Consider the following 16,447-nt stretch of genomic DNA (forward strand, 5'->3'; position numbering starts at 1 on the left):
AGTAGAAGCCTTTTTTCCCATGCTTCCCTTCTCTTTGAAAACACTTTCCAACTTTTTTTATGAGTACTGAACCCAACTCTTCTTGCCCTGCTCTATAAAGTTCCTTGTAAATAAACACTAAAGCTTTACTCTTAAGACCTCAGCACCAAATTATGATCTGTGTTGAGAAATAAATACATGTGTATAGAGACACCCAAGTAAAAGTAACAAGAGTTTATTCTTACAAAGTGCTTAAAATTGAAATGTTTTCTGCCATAATGCTCCTGGCATTAGTAACTATACCCAGGATCTTCCTGTTTTATATAATTGAAATGTTGATCATGGCATCTATCAGAACTTTTTTCCACTCATGGAAGTTCAGTGATTTAGGCCAAGGTGTAAATGCAACGGCTGATTCTCCTTTTAGCAGTCTGCATAACTATGGAAGGAAAAACCCAAAAATAAGGTCATGGCAACCTTTCCCATGGGGTCTGGTATTCCTCATGACTATTGGGCTGAGAAGAGGTTAATAGGAATTCTGCTTAAAATGAAGAGCCAAGGTGCCAAGATTTCCTTACCTTGGTGTGTAGGGAATGGTTTGTGGTTTCACTTGGTTAAAGGTATAGATTAGTTTTTGAGCAGCTCTTTGTTGCTGAATTTCCTACAAAATAGGGAGTATCAAAAAAAATTGGCTTACTACTACATGTCTATTAATGATCTCAGAGATTCCTAGAGGTTTCCCAAATGTAAATTTTAACATTACTTAGCTCCCATCACTCCTTACTTGAAATCAAAAGTCTTACAAAGCAAAAATAATAAACCCTACCACCTTCAGAAAAAAATAGACTCCTCTTGGTTTGAAGACAATGGTCTTGGATGGAGATGTAACCAGATCTCCTCTCTTGGCTCGTCCATTTGGGTTCTGAATCTGAGTTTCAGACTTACCCGTAGGCAAAGATGAAGCACTGTACTCTCTTGGAAGATTTTATACCAAGTCTGCACAACCTCAGGGAGAAAGGACTTCACAATGAAAACCTGTCCTGGCTTGAGAACGTCATCCTCAGACCAAGTACTGATGACTCTCATTGCTTTTCGGAGGCCCCCATCCAATTCCTCTTGGGACAACACCTGAATTATGGCAGCTCTCCCATACTGAGACCAAGAGGACATACTTTTATCAAGGTTCAAAGGGGAACTCTCCTCTAGCTTATAGATCGTCACTTCTTCTCCAGCTGCAAAGAGAAGCAAAGGACCAAGTGTCCAGTGAGATCAGTGGACCTGGAGTGTTGATACCCTTAGCACCAACTAAGAATCAGTTCAGTTGTCCCCATGATCTAAGGAGAGGACAACTAACAGAGACACAGACTGTGTTTATGTATTGTCAGGTAAAGGTGAAGAGGTGAAGAAGGGACAAACCATCAGAAGACATACAAAAATTAAGTTATACTGACTGTACACTCTAACTGGACAAAAACAATGTCAAAATAATATAGATATGCTTTTTTCATTCAGGCAAATATTTCTAAAGAGACAATTTAACCTAGAGTTATACACTACCATCCCCCTAAGGAGACTTCTTAGGCCTTTTTTCTAATATTTCTTCCTATGACATATTAGATATACATACTGTATATCGGTTTATGAACCTAACGTATCTTACAACTTTTTTTTTTCAGTGGTACTGGGGTTTGAACTCAGGGCTTTGAGCTTGTAAGCAGGTGCTCCATTGCTTGAGCCATTCCTCCAGCCCTGAACTTATGTATCTCTATGTTTTATAAATAAAAAGAAGAATGTGATTTTGTTTTTGCTTGGGGTGTTTGTTTCTTTCTTACTTTCCTTGGGGGGTAATATTACCTGTCTGAGAACACATGGTTTAACTCATGCAGCGTCAGACAGCAGACAATACCAAGGTCATATCCCAGAGTCTCTATCTTCTCCCACCGCTTCCACTGTGCCCTTGACAAAGTACTTAAAGCCTCACTTTCCTTCATCAGTAAATTGGAAATGAAAATTATTCTCAGTTGAATCTCGGAGTGGAGGAAGGAAAAAAGAACTATAGAGCTTCAACAATATCGCAGAACATAACATCAGTGAAGGTAGAGGAAATGATCTATATTGAAAGCTATTGAAAAATGAAAAGTGGGAAGTAAAAGGGTAAGGGAGAGCAATGGTAAAGGTTGAATGGACCAAAGTAAAGTAGACTCATAGCAGGGAAAATCAGAAAACCACTTTGAATATCAACTTAAATATTAATAACAAAAGATAGGACTGTAAAATAGGTACAGTATGTGTGAGGGGTATTTGTGGGAGGGAGACAGTAGATGAAGGAAACTAAGGCAAGGGTATATGTGGATGGACTTCATATACTTACATAAAATAGAACAAAGAAACCTCTTGAAATTGCTTTAAGTGGGGAGGGGAGGGGATGGAGGGGTAGAGAAAGTGGGGGTGATCTGGCCAATGTACAATATAAGCCTATTTGGAAATGTCACAATGAATCCCCCATACATGAATACATCCTAATTAAAAAGAGCTCAAAAAAAAAAAAAGGAAAAGAAAAGAATTCTCACTTCATTAGTTTTTTGTAAAGGTTAAATTCGCTAATATGGGGGACTGGAGATATGGTTCAAGTGGTACAGCACTTCCCTAGCAAGCACAAGACCCTGAATTCAAGCCCTAGTACTGCTAAAAAAAATTAAAATAAAAATAAATTTTCTAACACAGCTAAAGTGAACTAGAACCTCAAACACAAATTTAATCCTGCTTAAAGGATTTTAGACACAAAATGCTACTTAACTGCTATACAACTTCCACTTTTAGGCTTCTGAACAGGAAGCAATTCTTACCTAACCTCTGTTCCACCAATATTTCATTAACTGCTTCATAACAGAAGTAACCAACTCTATACAGAGCTGCAGCAAGGCTATGTCTCATTTTTTCCTTATATCTTGGCTTCACATGTTAGTTTTTTTGTTGTTTGTTATAAACACTGTACTGGTTTGGCAAGACAGGAATCCATTCCTCACTCGTGTATCTAATGCCTTACCAATAAACACACTTGGGAAATGCTTAGTAACATATTTTCAAGTATATATCCTGTTGCCCAGAAAAAAAAAAAATGCCACTGAAGATCTCTTTGGAGCTCTTATTCCTAGAGGATTTACAGTAGAGCTATTGATTTGCAAAACCAACCAAGGAGCCAAGTAGGAGAAAGCTTCTGCATTAACAATCAGAAGCCAACCTGGTCTCTCTCCATGTGAACAGTGTGAGAAGAATCAAGATCAAGGGCAGTGTGAGGACCCTTGTTATATTGTCAGTTGACTCAGGCTTTATCCTGCTAAGCACAGAAACTCTGGTAGCCTTGGCTAACACAAACCTGTTTTTCTTTACTACTCCAGCCTTTAAAAATGATATTTGCAGTCTGAAGTAAGAGCAACCAGTCTGTGTGAAATAAAACAAACAAAAAACAATGTACAAAGAATTTCTTTTCACATGCCTATTGGCTTTACCATATTGACACTTAACACTCTCTTCTGTGCTTATTATACATGGTTGGTTTGTTCTTTTCTTTCTGAGGTTCTCCAGCCTGGAGTCAATGAATGACAGGTGCAACACTGACACTTTTTTCCCAGCTGCTACTCAAAATAGGTCCCATCTTCATGCTAGCTATGTTGGCCATAGCAGTTAACAAGAATTTCCATTTTAGGAAATGAATCTCACTGATCTACAACCATGGATAAAATGAAACTGTCAGGTAAAATGATGCAGCATGGCTTCTCCTTTGTTGTACTCAGATGTTAGCAGACACAAGAAGGTAGAAACACTACTCACTGAACAGTTGAATTGGTGTAAATGGGATGGTATGAGAAAGCCTCATTAAATTATTCCTTTCAATGGCTGCAAACAAAAACAGATGTACTATTTTAAGTCTGCATCAATGGTTAAATTTATAGAAAACCTCCCCACATCAGTATGTTTGTCTAATGCCAGAATACTTATTTTCAAACACCCTTTACTTTTACCATTACCAAAATACATATAATCTATAATACAGCTTTAGATATAAATTATGCTTTAAACAGAGAGGATACCCCAGTTTGAAGTACATTTTCCCAGTGGTTATATAACACCGTCCAAGGTAGGGCTGTCTCCCTGACTCTTCTGAATTCCAAATCATATACTAACTCATATAGGTATGGAACTTTCTTTTATATGGCATTTTAATCTGTGGTCTTCATTCTCTGGTTTTCCTTTTCCAAAGCAAGTCCAATGCACAGTGGACTGTGAGGACACCTGCTGTTGACTTTGCACAATTCACCTTCTTTTTCCCAGAGAGAACTGAAGATTAATTTTAGTTAGAAGCAAGTGATCTGCATTTTTCCTGTTAAGAGCCATATCCTAACAGGTCGGAGTCAACATGAGTTACAGTATTCCTCACCAGAGACTTTTTAAGTTGACAGCAGGAGTCAAAATAATAGATTACTGCTGAGCTGGAAGACCCAGTTATAAGAGCCTGGAATGAGGAGTCTGGAATGTACTGAGCTGTTATTCACCACAGAGGAGAATTTGGAATAAGACAATCTATCACTAGACCCTAAATAAATGACCTTGATATAACAATAATGGTAATTATAGTACCAATAAGGTCCTGCTCATGCACCAAGCTTTAGGTTAGGTAAAGACTTATGTATTATCTCATCCACTGCTAAGAACAATGACCGCTAGGAAATCACTCAGTAGCACAAGTCCAATTGGTTGTTATATTTCTTTGCATTTCAAAATGTTTTCCTCTTAATTCTCAACCAGCCCTTTGACAGACTGTTCCTCAAGAAGAGCAAGTATAATTATTCCCACTTCGAAAGAAAGACAACCAAAGCACTATGAAGTGATGTTGCTTAAGAGAGTCAAGACCCTTGACATCTTTGTTTAATAACATCTCTGTAAGGCATCTTTGTTAAAGTTATTCTGTGAGGTTGGCATCTATTCAGTGGTTATGTTCACTGAGGGCCCTGGGAGGGCCCTTAAAAAACTACTTTCAAGTCTGTCTTTTCCCCAGTCAAAAACATTAAGATCTCTGGCTTAGGGCTGGCCTGCAGCTTGCAAGAAATTTTTAGACCTCAGGGTCATCTTTCTCCTTCACAATTTGAAACTTTCCAAAACAAACATGGTTTAATCCAAATTCTCCTTTCTTTCTTTTCTTTTTATTTTATTTTTCTATTGAGACAGGGTCTCTCTATGTAGCCTAGGCTGGCTTCAAACTCAAGATGTGTGTCACCACACCCAGCTCTGTCTTGTTTTCCCAAACCAATGCAAAAATAAGAAATTTAAATGTTCTTTCCACAAGAGTAAACATATTTCCAAGTTGGGACCCATATCAGTAATGTGGAATTCATCCATATTTCTGTTTAATTCAGTTGACCTGTATGCACACATGCTTCTTACCTGAATAATGATGGTGAGACTCTTGAGGGCTTTTTAAAGAGGATGAGATCTCTGAAATTATAGAAAAGACTGGCATTTTAATTACTTGACTTGAGATAAATACATGCTTATGAATATATTGCCTCCAAAGTTCTTATTGAACAGGTCAATCGGAATGACTTCTCAGTATTTGAAAAAGCTTGCCTAATATCCTTTAACCACATTATTGCACATGGTATCCTGACAACTTCCAATCATCAATGTAATATCTCCAAACACATTTATATGGGGAATTGAAGAAAGACAGGTAATATTAGCCTCAAAGATGTATTTCCTCTGAACCAATTACACCTCTGGGTTGCAGAAGGCACTCAGCTGCCCATCACACTTCATGACATCCCACAAGCATGATTCTCTGAGCATCCTACCAAGATGAAATATCCATAGAAAGGCATTATTAATGCCAGGTTATTAGCAGCCTACTTCACAGGCTGAAAATAACAATAAAATGATGAAAACACATTAAGAGGTGTATAACAGAAACAAAGGAGGGAGTAGACAGTACAGCACCAAGGGATTTGTATGGCTACACAACAGCTGTGTGCTGGGAAGACCCCCACCAAGTTTAACTCATTTTCTTCTGTCTGCCCCAGTCCTAAATTACAAGGCTCCAGAGAAATCCTTTGCAACAGTTCAGTTTTGCCATTCCATAAAAATCAAAATTAAAGTGGAGAAACTTTAATCTCATGGTGGCAACTACTTTATGCCTAGTGGAATAAGCAGTAGAACAAGGCCAATTTCTCAGATCTCTCTGGCTTCTTGTTGCTGGGTAAGGTAAGAAGCAAGCATCCTTTGTCATTTGAGGGTGCAGAGTGAAAAGTAACATCAGCAGAATGAACTCTTCTTAATTCATTTAATAATCAAGTGTAACTTTTCAGCCCCCACTATAGATCATGATAGGCATGAAAGATGAATAAGATGAGATTCCTACACCAGAGAAAAGTAAATACAATCTACTAGAGAAAAAGACATACAATTATGATCACTAAGTAATATAATGCAAGTGTGCATGAAAGTTTATGGAATACACTAATTCTGCCTGGAAGGTAGGACTTTCAGAGGCAAATAGTGTGAACTGCTTAAAGGGTGTAAGCATCTGAATGTCATGAAGCTGAATTTTTATCCTGGCTTTACTACTTAAGGAACTGGAGAACTTAATCATATTTATTCAATATTATTATTGAGAACCTTCTATATGACAGGCACTGGCCTACACCCCAAGAAAAAGAGCAATAATCAAATTGATAAAGTGTCTGGCTATAAGACTTGGCACTATTTAGCCATTTGGGATATAGAGTCCTTTTGAAACCATACAGGACATGGCTTCTACATACAATGTGATCACTGATTCTTACTGAGTAACATGTAAAAAAGTGACAGTAAACAACTGGGTGTGATGGTGCGTGCTTGTAATCCCAGCTATTCAGGAGGTAGAGGTAAGAGGATCTCAGTCCAAGGCCAGCCCCCAATAAAAATCACAAAACACTATCTGAAAAACAAGTTAAAATCAAAAGGATTGGAGGTATGAATCAAGTCATACAGCACTTGCCTTGCAAGGGTGAGGTTCTGAGTTCAATGCCCAGTACCACCAAAAACCAAAGAGTGACAGTAAGAATAGTGGAACTCTCTAAATGAGCTCACTAATTAAACTCTCATGCATAGAGGAAAAAAAAAAGAAACAGGAAAATCACAGTCAAAAATAGGCAATTAAAAATGGCCAGCCATATCAATCTTGATTTACCTGGAGTAGAGGGAGAAGATATTCAACTCTTATTTTTCTACTAAATTTTCTACTCTGTATAGTAGATTTAATATTTCTAAAACACAAATTTAAGAAATACAAAAGTCTCAGCAGGACAGCAAACCCTACCATTAATCACAAATAAAATAAAAAGTAAAATGTTTAAATATAAAAACTTACTGTCAATTCCATTTGAACTTCTCCTCCTGTTTGAGAAAAAAATGAAATTATTTAGATAATGCTGCTTTAAATCTTTCAGTGACCAAAGAAATGAAAAAACATTTGAACAAAAGCAACAGAGTCTGCATGTATAACTATCTCTCTATATATAATATGTATATATTTAATATATGTATACATATATATATATATATATATATATATATGAAGGCATTGGTTACATCTTATCACTACTTTTACCAACAGAGTTTATAACCCTACAGCTATTTTCACAGAAAAATGAGCACCAGATATACAGGCAAGTTACTTACTGTATATGCCCTAAGCTAACTGAAAAGTGGCTGTCTTTTTTTTAATTAGCTATGTGACTACACAGCATACATAAGATTTAACTGTGTTTGTGTTGTTCTGGATCAATTAAACTAAAGGGCTCCTGAACTATGCAAAGCAGATGCCTACAAATGAGTACTTGAATGTCTCCAGACCAGCCTACAAATCAGTTTCATTAGCCCACGTGGCCTCTAAATGTTCACAAGCTGAAATTAACTCTCTTTAAATTGTCACTTGCCCTGCTCAAGTGCACAAGCGGCCATGGGCAAATCTGAATAAATGCATTCAAAGAATATCTCTAGTATTTAAGATCCTTAGGGAAGAAAGTACAATTACAATTATTGTTTAATTTCATGCTGCAATAACTCCCCACTCTGCATGACTGCAAACTACTGAACCTTTGGGAGAAGAAAATCATGTGTCCTTTAAGTCTGGAGGCAGCCTTGCAGGGTGACTGCCATGGCAGTTCCTGACAAAGGCTATCTCACAGAGCTGACGACCACCAAATGAGAATGCTATATCTTTCCATAGAGCAGATAGTTTGAATTCTGCAATTCTATGGATAGTTAGTTGATAGCATAACTAGAATAGTCCAGAAAACACTAGAAACAAAATGCAATTATCAACTGAGCATAGTGCACACACTTATAGTCCTAGCTACTGGGGAGACTGAGGCAGAAGGACTGCTTCAGCCCGGGAGTACAAGGGCCAGCCCTGGAAACATAGTGAGACCTCATCTCTTGAAAAAATAGAAATAAAAATAAAATAGAATCATCTTTCAAATTTTATTTCTCAGAATAAATGCAATTCCAGAGAGATCTTCCATTCTACAACCAGGTGAAGTCTGTACACACTCTACTCTGATCCATCATCTCTCCTCTCTGTCTCAATCCTTTTCAAGAGCTACCGCTTTGACAATTAGGATGTTACTGAAAACCCAAAAATATAAAAGATCAACCTCACTATCTAAAAGGAAAAAACTGGAAAAAAGAATTATTTTTAAAACTAAAGAATAAACACAATCAAGTCTTCAGGCTTTTTCTTTAAGCAAGAAAAATTGCTTTCTACTCTTTAAAGAGAGTTCTCAGTATAACCTATCTGAAAAGACAATTGTTATTCCATGTGTGTGTATGTGTGTGTGTGTGTGTGTTTGCACTGAAAGGGAAAATATTTGCTACAGGAGTATGTGCTTCATTACAGTATTCTTAAAAGAACTCAGGTGAGAGCTTGTTGCCAGAAACTGGAAAACTTAGAGAATATTTTTCTCATTCTTGCTAAAAAAGAAAAAATATTGTCATTAAACATGTACTTTCCCCTTTATCTGACCAAATTAGACCTTTGTTCCTAATCAGGTGAAAAAATAGACTCCAAAGACTCTTCATGAGAGACATTTAGAAACACTCACAGGAAGTTCCTGCTGAGGTTGCTGCTCCTGGAATTCCACAAGGAGTTTTCACTCAGACCCTGAGCAGAAAGGAAAGGGCATTACACGTGCACCCACACACTCTCACCCCAACTTCCAAGAATGCATTTGCCTTGTGTTTTTCCTTCCTCGGGTCGCTATTTCTCTTTTAATTAAAAAAACTAAACTTAACCAAAAAAGATGCACACTTTTAGCACATTATTGGAGTAGCTCAATAAATTGATGGACCTAAACAGAATGAAGCTACTTTTGCGGGAACACTGAAGAGAAAATGTAACATATGAAAGTTTTTACAGAAATAGGACTGAACATACAAAGCTGGTTAATGACCTGAAAGAAGGAATGAAGACACAAGTTGACAAGCAACAGTCCTATCATCAGTAGATGACTGTTTAGGTGATTATTTAAAATAGCATTACCTTGAATTTACCTCATTCTATTTCCTTTTTATTTAAAGAACATTTTTAAGACCTAGTACATTCTAGGCATGTTCATGGATGTTATCTTTGTTGGCCACTCATGAATCTCATAAGAACAACACTTTAGAGACAGAACTTATGAAACTCATAGGTTAATTGATGTACCTAACTTTGAAACATAGGAAGGGGAAGAATAGTGATTTAGACACAGTTCTCTGATTCCAATTCTCCTAAAGTGGTCTTGCATTTTGCTTTTAAATATTTTACAGATTCCATTGCTACAAGAATATTTAAGATTGTTCACACAGGTAATATTTATACAGCTCCCGAGTTCAAACAAATAATATTCAAACCAAGACCAAAATTAGGATTCTTCTTGGGTTACTCTAACTACATCACACGTCCCACATGGCAGATGGCACTAAAACAAGGCACGAATTTGTGGACAGCAAGAAAAGCAGGCTACAAAAATCAGACAAGCTCAACACTGGAGAAACACTGAGGGTCCTTCACACTGTAACAGTTGAATCCCCTCCATGTCTACAGAGAGGTTTGTGCAGCCTGTGCCAGGCTGACCACATAAGAGAGGAACTTACTACTTCCAGAAATAAACCATTCCATCCATGGAAAGCTCCAATTGCTAAAAATTTCTTCTCAGATTGGACTGAAATCTGTCTCCAGTAACTTTTCCATGTTTTTGATTCTAGTTCTACCTCTTAACAGCATGTTTGAAATATATTATTTTTCTACCACATGACAACTTTCATAGATCTGAAAACAGCTTCAAAAAATCCTAATATCTCTCCCATGCTAAAAAAATTCCCAAGATATTGGGAAGATGGGTACATTACACAAAAAAAAGAACAGCAAAGAAAGACGAATGTGACGAGTTGAAAAGCTTCAAGCAGGAATTCACCTGAGCATACTCTCAAACAGATCCAAATTCAAGGCTAGTAAACTGTACAGGCCAATGAAGGAACATGACGGTAATATAAGCATAGTCAAGTGAATCACTCAAGCACAATTATTTTTTGTAAAAATTATCAAAGTATTTTTACCTCTTGAGACTGCTGTAGGTAATCACTGACTTCTACAGCAGGTTGCTCATTTTCCTCAGTTTTCATTTTCTGATAGATATAAGGTTCCAGACCTTTTTTTTTTAAGAAAGAAATAGAAAATACATGAAAATGTGTTACATTCAAATCACAGTTCCCAAATAGAAAAATCTGAACACAGCACATTCTTTTAAAGTTGGACATAGTTTTCTTTTTCTACTTTTAGTAAGCATTATCATGCTTCCTTCACCCATTTTTCTCAAGTGGTTGAAAGCTGTATATTCTACTTCTTTCACATTTATAACTTATATTGCTTCATCAAAGTAAAAAATTTAATGATCCATAATATTTTCCATCTAAGGAAGGAAAAAACCTTTACTAAGTTTTTATATCTTCCCTCTTCTGCACCTTCTAGCCCATACTTTATTTAAAATATGTGGAATTTTAATTACAAATTTTTAAACATCCATCCTTAGCTAACTACATTAAGCATCACAGTAGGCTAAAGAAAAAAACTAACAAAAGACAGAAAGAAATGCTACCAAATTGGTTTAACTTTTAGTCTTCTCTTCAAAAGGATGATTATTTTTTTATGCCTGGTACCTAAGAGTTACCATATGTAGTAGGTACATAATAATTACTTAGTAAACTAATTTTGTGGAATTAATTCTGAAAAATAATATTTATTAAGAGTCTTGGGCTAGCAACATAGCTCAGTGGTAGAGCATGTGTGTAGCACAAGGCCCTAGGTTTGATCCAAAAAAAAAAAAAAATTGGGGAAAAAAAGACTACTGAATAAATGTAGGAGACAATAATTATATTTTTCCCTGATGATTATTTGTTGGATAAAAGAATAGAAGTTCTGTAGAAAAAAACTGTTAAAGGGGCTGGAGAAGTGGCTTGCCTAGCAAGCGTGAGGCCCTGAGTTCAAACTCCAGTACCACCAAAAAAAAAGAAAAACTGTAAATATCATAAAATTATGATAAATATGATCTCAATGATAGCAAAGTAAAATGCCTACAGGAAAAGCTAACTATATATACTTTTTGTTTTCACAGTTAATTTCTTCAGAACTTTATTTTTTGTGTTTAAATAGAGCTACCTTATGGGGTGTCTCCCACCTCCCAAACTTTTCTGTTTTTAATTCCTTTTTTCAATTAATTCTTACATACTTCAAAAAATATATAAAGCTTCTTAAATCAAGATATGGTTCAAGGAAGACACTGGGCCTCATTACACAATGAGATCAGCTGGGCACTTGGGGTCAACCTATTTCCCTGGCCTTGCCTCTCCCTGACTCTGTCACATACCCCTCCATCTGACCCCAGGGCATCTGACAACAAAACTCTTTTCCAGACCCCTCCTGATACCTGCATATTTCTGTTTGAAATTCAGTAGAAAGAACCTAATAACTTAAGTAAGAATGATATCTGCTAACCTAAATGTGAGTTATACTACTTATAAAAAATATATAGTATATAATATAAACACAGCATTAATAAATAAAATGAACATAATTGATCCTTGCCTCATGCCATTTTTCTTTTCTCTCTGTCTTCTTTTGGAGACAATATCTTGCTATATAGTCCAGGCTGGCCTTGAACTCCCAGCCCTCCTGCCTCAGACTTCTGAGTGCTGGGATTACAGGCTTGCACTACCATTTTGCTCTGGTTATTTTGGAGGTAGAGGCCTTGCAAACTATTTGCCTAGACTGGCCTTGAACTGTGATCCTCCTGATCTCAGCCTCCCAAGTAGCTAGAAGTATAGGCATGAGCACCACACTTGGCTAATTTTAACATTTTAAATAATTTTAAATCTTTATGACTCCTTGATCACATAATTTCTTCTTTTTTAAAACAAATGGTAAAGCTCTCTTGTCTAAAGTAAGAAGTTCAAAGCTCCAATCATTGCTCTGGTTTCTGTTCATACTCTACCTCATCTTACCTTATTTCACATTCCATGCCTAACTGATAGCTTTCATTGACCAGTCTTGGTTGACTGATCTTGTTCCTCTATAAATACCATTATTATTAAGCTTAAGGAACACCTATCCACAGAATAAACCTTCTATGTGGACTGTGGTAAAAAACCAACCATAAGCCAATCCATTGAATTCTGGTTAGAGATCCCTGTCAGTGTCACATGAAGCTTAAGAGTTCATAAAGTTAGGTAAAATCCCCATAAATGAGCACAAATGAACCCTGTCTAGGGAAAATATTCCTTCAGTATAAAAGACGGTCTAAATATGAATATTTCTTTTCTGGATCCTGATAACTAGTCCTTTAACAAATAAAATTTTGTCCCCTCTGTAAAAGTTAGAAACAAAAAATGGCTGCCGCCTTCTTCCCCCATCTCCACTTTGAAAGAACAGCAAACCTGGGGTGGGGCGTGCAGCTCAGTGGCAGAGCACTGCCTGGGTTCGAAGACCAGCACTGCAAGAATAAAACAAAACAACACCCACAAAACAACAACAACAGAAAAAAATACTCCAAGAAATTCTGCTTAGGTTTTGGGGATTCAAGACTCACTAGCACATACTTATCTGGCTAAACTTGGACGCTGTCAGCCAGCTCTTGCTGCACTCCTCTTCTGAAATGCTATTTTCTCCTGTCTCTGAATTCAATTGGTCACTTTGACAGCAGGTGTTGACTGTTATAACCTGAAAAGAAAGTCCCATGTTGGAACAATGATACTAAAAAACATTTGAGTCACATTCATAGAGGCACCACAGTGGAAAGAGTGGTTACCATTGGCTGCATATTTGAATCTCGTGATTCAGACAGGCAGGACATAGTATTCCTGTGATTTCTTTTTGCAGTCTGACTAAGAATTAGGGTGTGGAACAGCAGTTCTCAAACCTGAGTGTGCATCAGACTCACTCATGGTTTGGCTGGGGGAGGAGTAGTTGGGGGAGGGGGCAGTTGTCAACTGGGTTAAATCACAGATTGCTGAGTCCCGCCTCTGAGTCTCTGTTCAATAGGTACAGGGAAGGGGTAGGATTTGAATCTCTAATGAGATTCCCTTTTGAGAACCACTGGCATAGAGGAGAAACAAACAACAAAAAAGAAAAACAAGATTTAGCTAACCCTGTCAGTTAGAAGCTATGTGAACGTGAGCTAATCACTTAATGTCTTGGTCTTCATTCTCTCCATCACTAAAATAATAGCCAATGACATTATTGTCCTCTATGCTTCCCAGAGACAGAGAACAAATGTGGTAAACTGACAAACTTCAAAACAATAAACAAATGCAAGCTTGAATACCTGAGCTCAGTAGCAATTCCTAGTCAAATTCTCGACATTTGAGCTGTTCCAAAAACAAATCTATTTACACACATTTTTCATGGAATTCCAGCAGCTCAAGACATTTCCCTGAGAGAACTGCCTTCCTTATCAAACTAAATCTCTCCTCTAAAAGGTGACTTTACATAATTGACTCAATACTTGTCTCTTGGCTCTGCTTCTCAGTCTAAAAAGGGGGTTAAAGTATTTTCTAAAGCATCCAGATTATTCTTGGGAAAAGTAAGTGTAAAATAGAAAAATGAATCAGAGAGTAACACCACGAAAGATGAATTCTTGCAAAATTACTAATTCAGATCAAGACTTCCTAATAACATATAAAAAGACTCACTGAGTGAAAATGAAAACAACCTATCAGGATTTGTAGAACAAAGTTAGTTTTATAGCACATAAGTGCTATATTAGAAAGGAGGACCATCCCCAAATCATTGACCAAAGTTTCTAGCTTAATGAATGTGAAAGAGAAGAGCAAGCTAAACCCAAAGTGAGCATAATAAAGGAAATATTATAGAGGAGAAATCAGGGAAATATCAATAAAACTAGGAGAAGTTTCTATGAGAAGATCAATCAGATAGATAAGCCTGTGGCCAGCCTGATCATAAAACAGAGAAAAAAATATAAATTTCAAATGTTAAGAATGAAAGAACTTATGCCACTATAGGTCTACAGACAATAAAAGGATAATGAGAGAATATTATAGCCACCCATGGTGTTACACGCCTGTAATCCTGGCCCTTGAGAGACTAAGGTAAGAGGATCATAAGTCCCAGGCCAATCTGGGCTACATAGCAAGTTCCAGGTCAACTACATAGTGATATCTGCCCCCAAAACAGTAACAATCAAAGACAGAGAAAGAGGGGAGAGAGGGAGTGAATATTATGAATTACAATAGTATTTAACTCAACAATTTAAATGAAATGGACAAATCCATTGAAATACACAAACAACACTCACTCAAGAAGAATCTGATAACCTGAATAGCTCTGTATCTATTATAAAAATTAAATTTATGTTTAAAAACTTCTCCACAAAGATAGTTTTATTGGTAAATGCTACTGAATATGGAAGGTAAAAAGAATATCATTTTTTTTACAAACTCACCCAGAAAAATTAAAGATACACTTCCTAACTCAGTCAATAAACCTGGCATCATTCTGATACCAAAGCCAGACCAAAGTATTAAAGGGAACTAGAGACAAATATTCCTCAAAACCACAGATGTAAAAACCATACCAAAATTTTAGCAAAATCAGTACAATATATAAAAATATATATAAAAAATATATTTTATATAAAAAAAAATATAAAAATAGGTACATAACCAAGTGAGGTTCATCCTTATTGTGTGTGGATCTATTCAGTTAATTAAATTTTGACAAAGATGAGAAGGCAACTCAATAGGAAAAGATAATCTTTCTACCAAAAAAAAAAAGTGGAATTTTCTGATAGCTGTATTCAAAAGAGACAAAAGAGGAGGAAGAGAGAGTTTAATCTTTACCTGTTACTATATACAAAAATTACCTCAAAATGGTTTCTAGACCTAAATATAATAACTAAAACTATACAAATCCCAGGAACAAACATGAGTAGAGCACCAGCCTGGCAAGCATGAAACCCAGAGTTCAAACTCCAGTACTGCAAAAAAAAAGAGAGAGAGAGAGAGAGAGAGAGAAAATTATAGTAATCTTGACAAAAATGTCTTAACTAGGATTAAAAAAAGTTTGAACTATAGAAGAAAAAAGTCAAATACTTGAGTTTATCAAAATAAAAATATTTCAATGAATATATGCTAATAAAATTGGAAAAAAAGATTAGCCTGGAAAAAAATGTAAAAATTAAAATATTTATGTGCTTCACAATGAAACCCCCTCAATATGTATGCTAATTCAAAAATAAAATTTAAGAAGACTTATGTTCTTCAAAGGACATTTATGAAAATGCAAAGGCAAGCCACCAACAGAGTAAAAACATTTGCAAAAATATATATCCAACAAAGGAGTTATATGTAGAATATATAAAAAGATTTATAACTTTATAATAAGACAACAACCCAATTTTTTAAATGAGCAAAATATCTGAACAGGTATGTCACCAAAAAATACATAGCAATGACAAACACATGAAAATGTTTCTTACAGCATCAGTCACTACGGAAATGCAAATGAAATCACCATGAGATGTCAACACACACCCATTAATAATGCTAAAATTTTAAAGACTGAGCATATTAAAGATTGATGAGGACACAAGACAGCTGAAATTCTCAGAAACTAGAGGTGAGCATGCTAAAATGTTACAATCACTGTGGAAATCAGTTTGGAAGTTTCTTGAAAGATTAAACACTAGGGCTTGGAGTTTAGTTCAGTGGTAGAATGCTTGCCTAACATGCACAAGGTCCTGGGTTCAATCCCTAGCACTAGAAAAAAAAATTAAACACAATATGACTCTGACATTCTTCTATGTATTTGCCAAAAAGAAACAAAAACATATGCCCACAAAAAGACTTGCACACAAATGTTCATTCCAGCTCTTCTTGAAAT

The 16,447-nt window shown here is 36.2% G+C and overlaps 1 protein-coding gene across 13 annotated transcripts in view; it reads right to left on the minus strand.

Moving 5' to 3' along the window:
- Window positions 1–16,447, minus strand: part of Trpm6 (transient receptor potential cation channel subfamily M member 6) — a 138,172-nt gene that overhangs the window by 15,450 nt on the left and 106,275 nt on the right. For 12 of the 13 annotated variants that reach the window (XM_074052056.1, XM_074052054.1, XM_074052053.1 and 9 more), the window contains 8 exons: window positions 13,147–13,267; window positions 10,612–10,703; window positions 9,117–9,175; window positions 7,382–7,407; window positions 5,422–5,472; window positions 3,811–3,876; window positions 925–1,211; window positions 558–640 (listed from right to left, as the gene is read on the minus strand). In XM_074052056.1, the coding sequence (XP_073908157.1) occupies window positions 558–640; window positions 925–1,211; window positions 3,811–3,876; window positions 5,422–5,472; window positions 7,382–7,407; window positions 9,117–9,175; window positions 10,612–10,703; window positions 13,147–13,267 (785 nt within the window). The remainder of the gene's footprint in view (window positions 1–557; window positions 641–924; window positions 1,212–3,810; window positions 3,877–5,421; window positions 5,473–7,381; window positions 7,408–9,116; window positions 9,176–10,611; window positions 10,704–13,146; window positions 13,268–16,447) is intronic. The other variant, XM_074052064.1, reaches the window with a different exon arrangement.

Source organism: Castor canadensis, chromosome 13 (assembly GCF_047511655.1).
Source record: "Castor canadensis chromosome 13, mCasCan1.hap1v2, whole genome shotgun sequence".
NCBI lineage: Eukaryota > Metazoa > Chordata > Mammalia > Rodentia > Castoridae > Castor > Castor canadensis.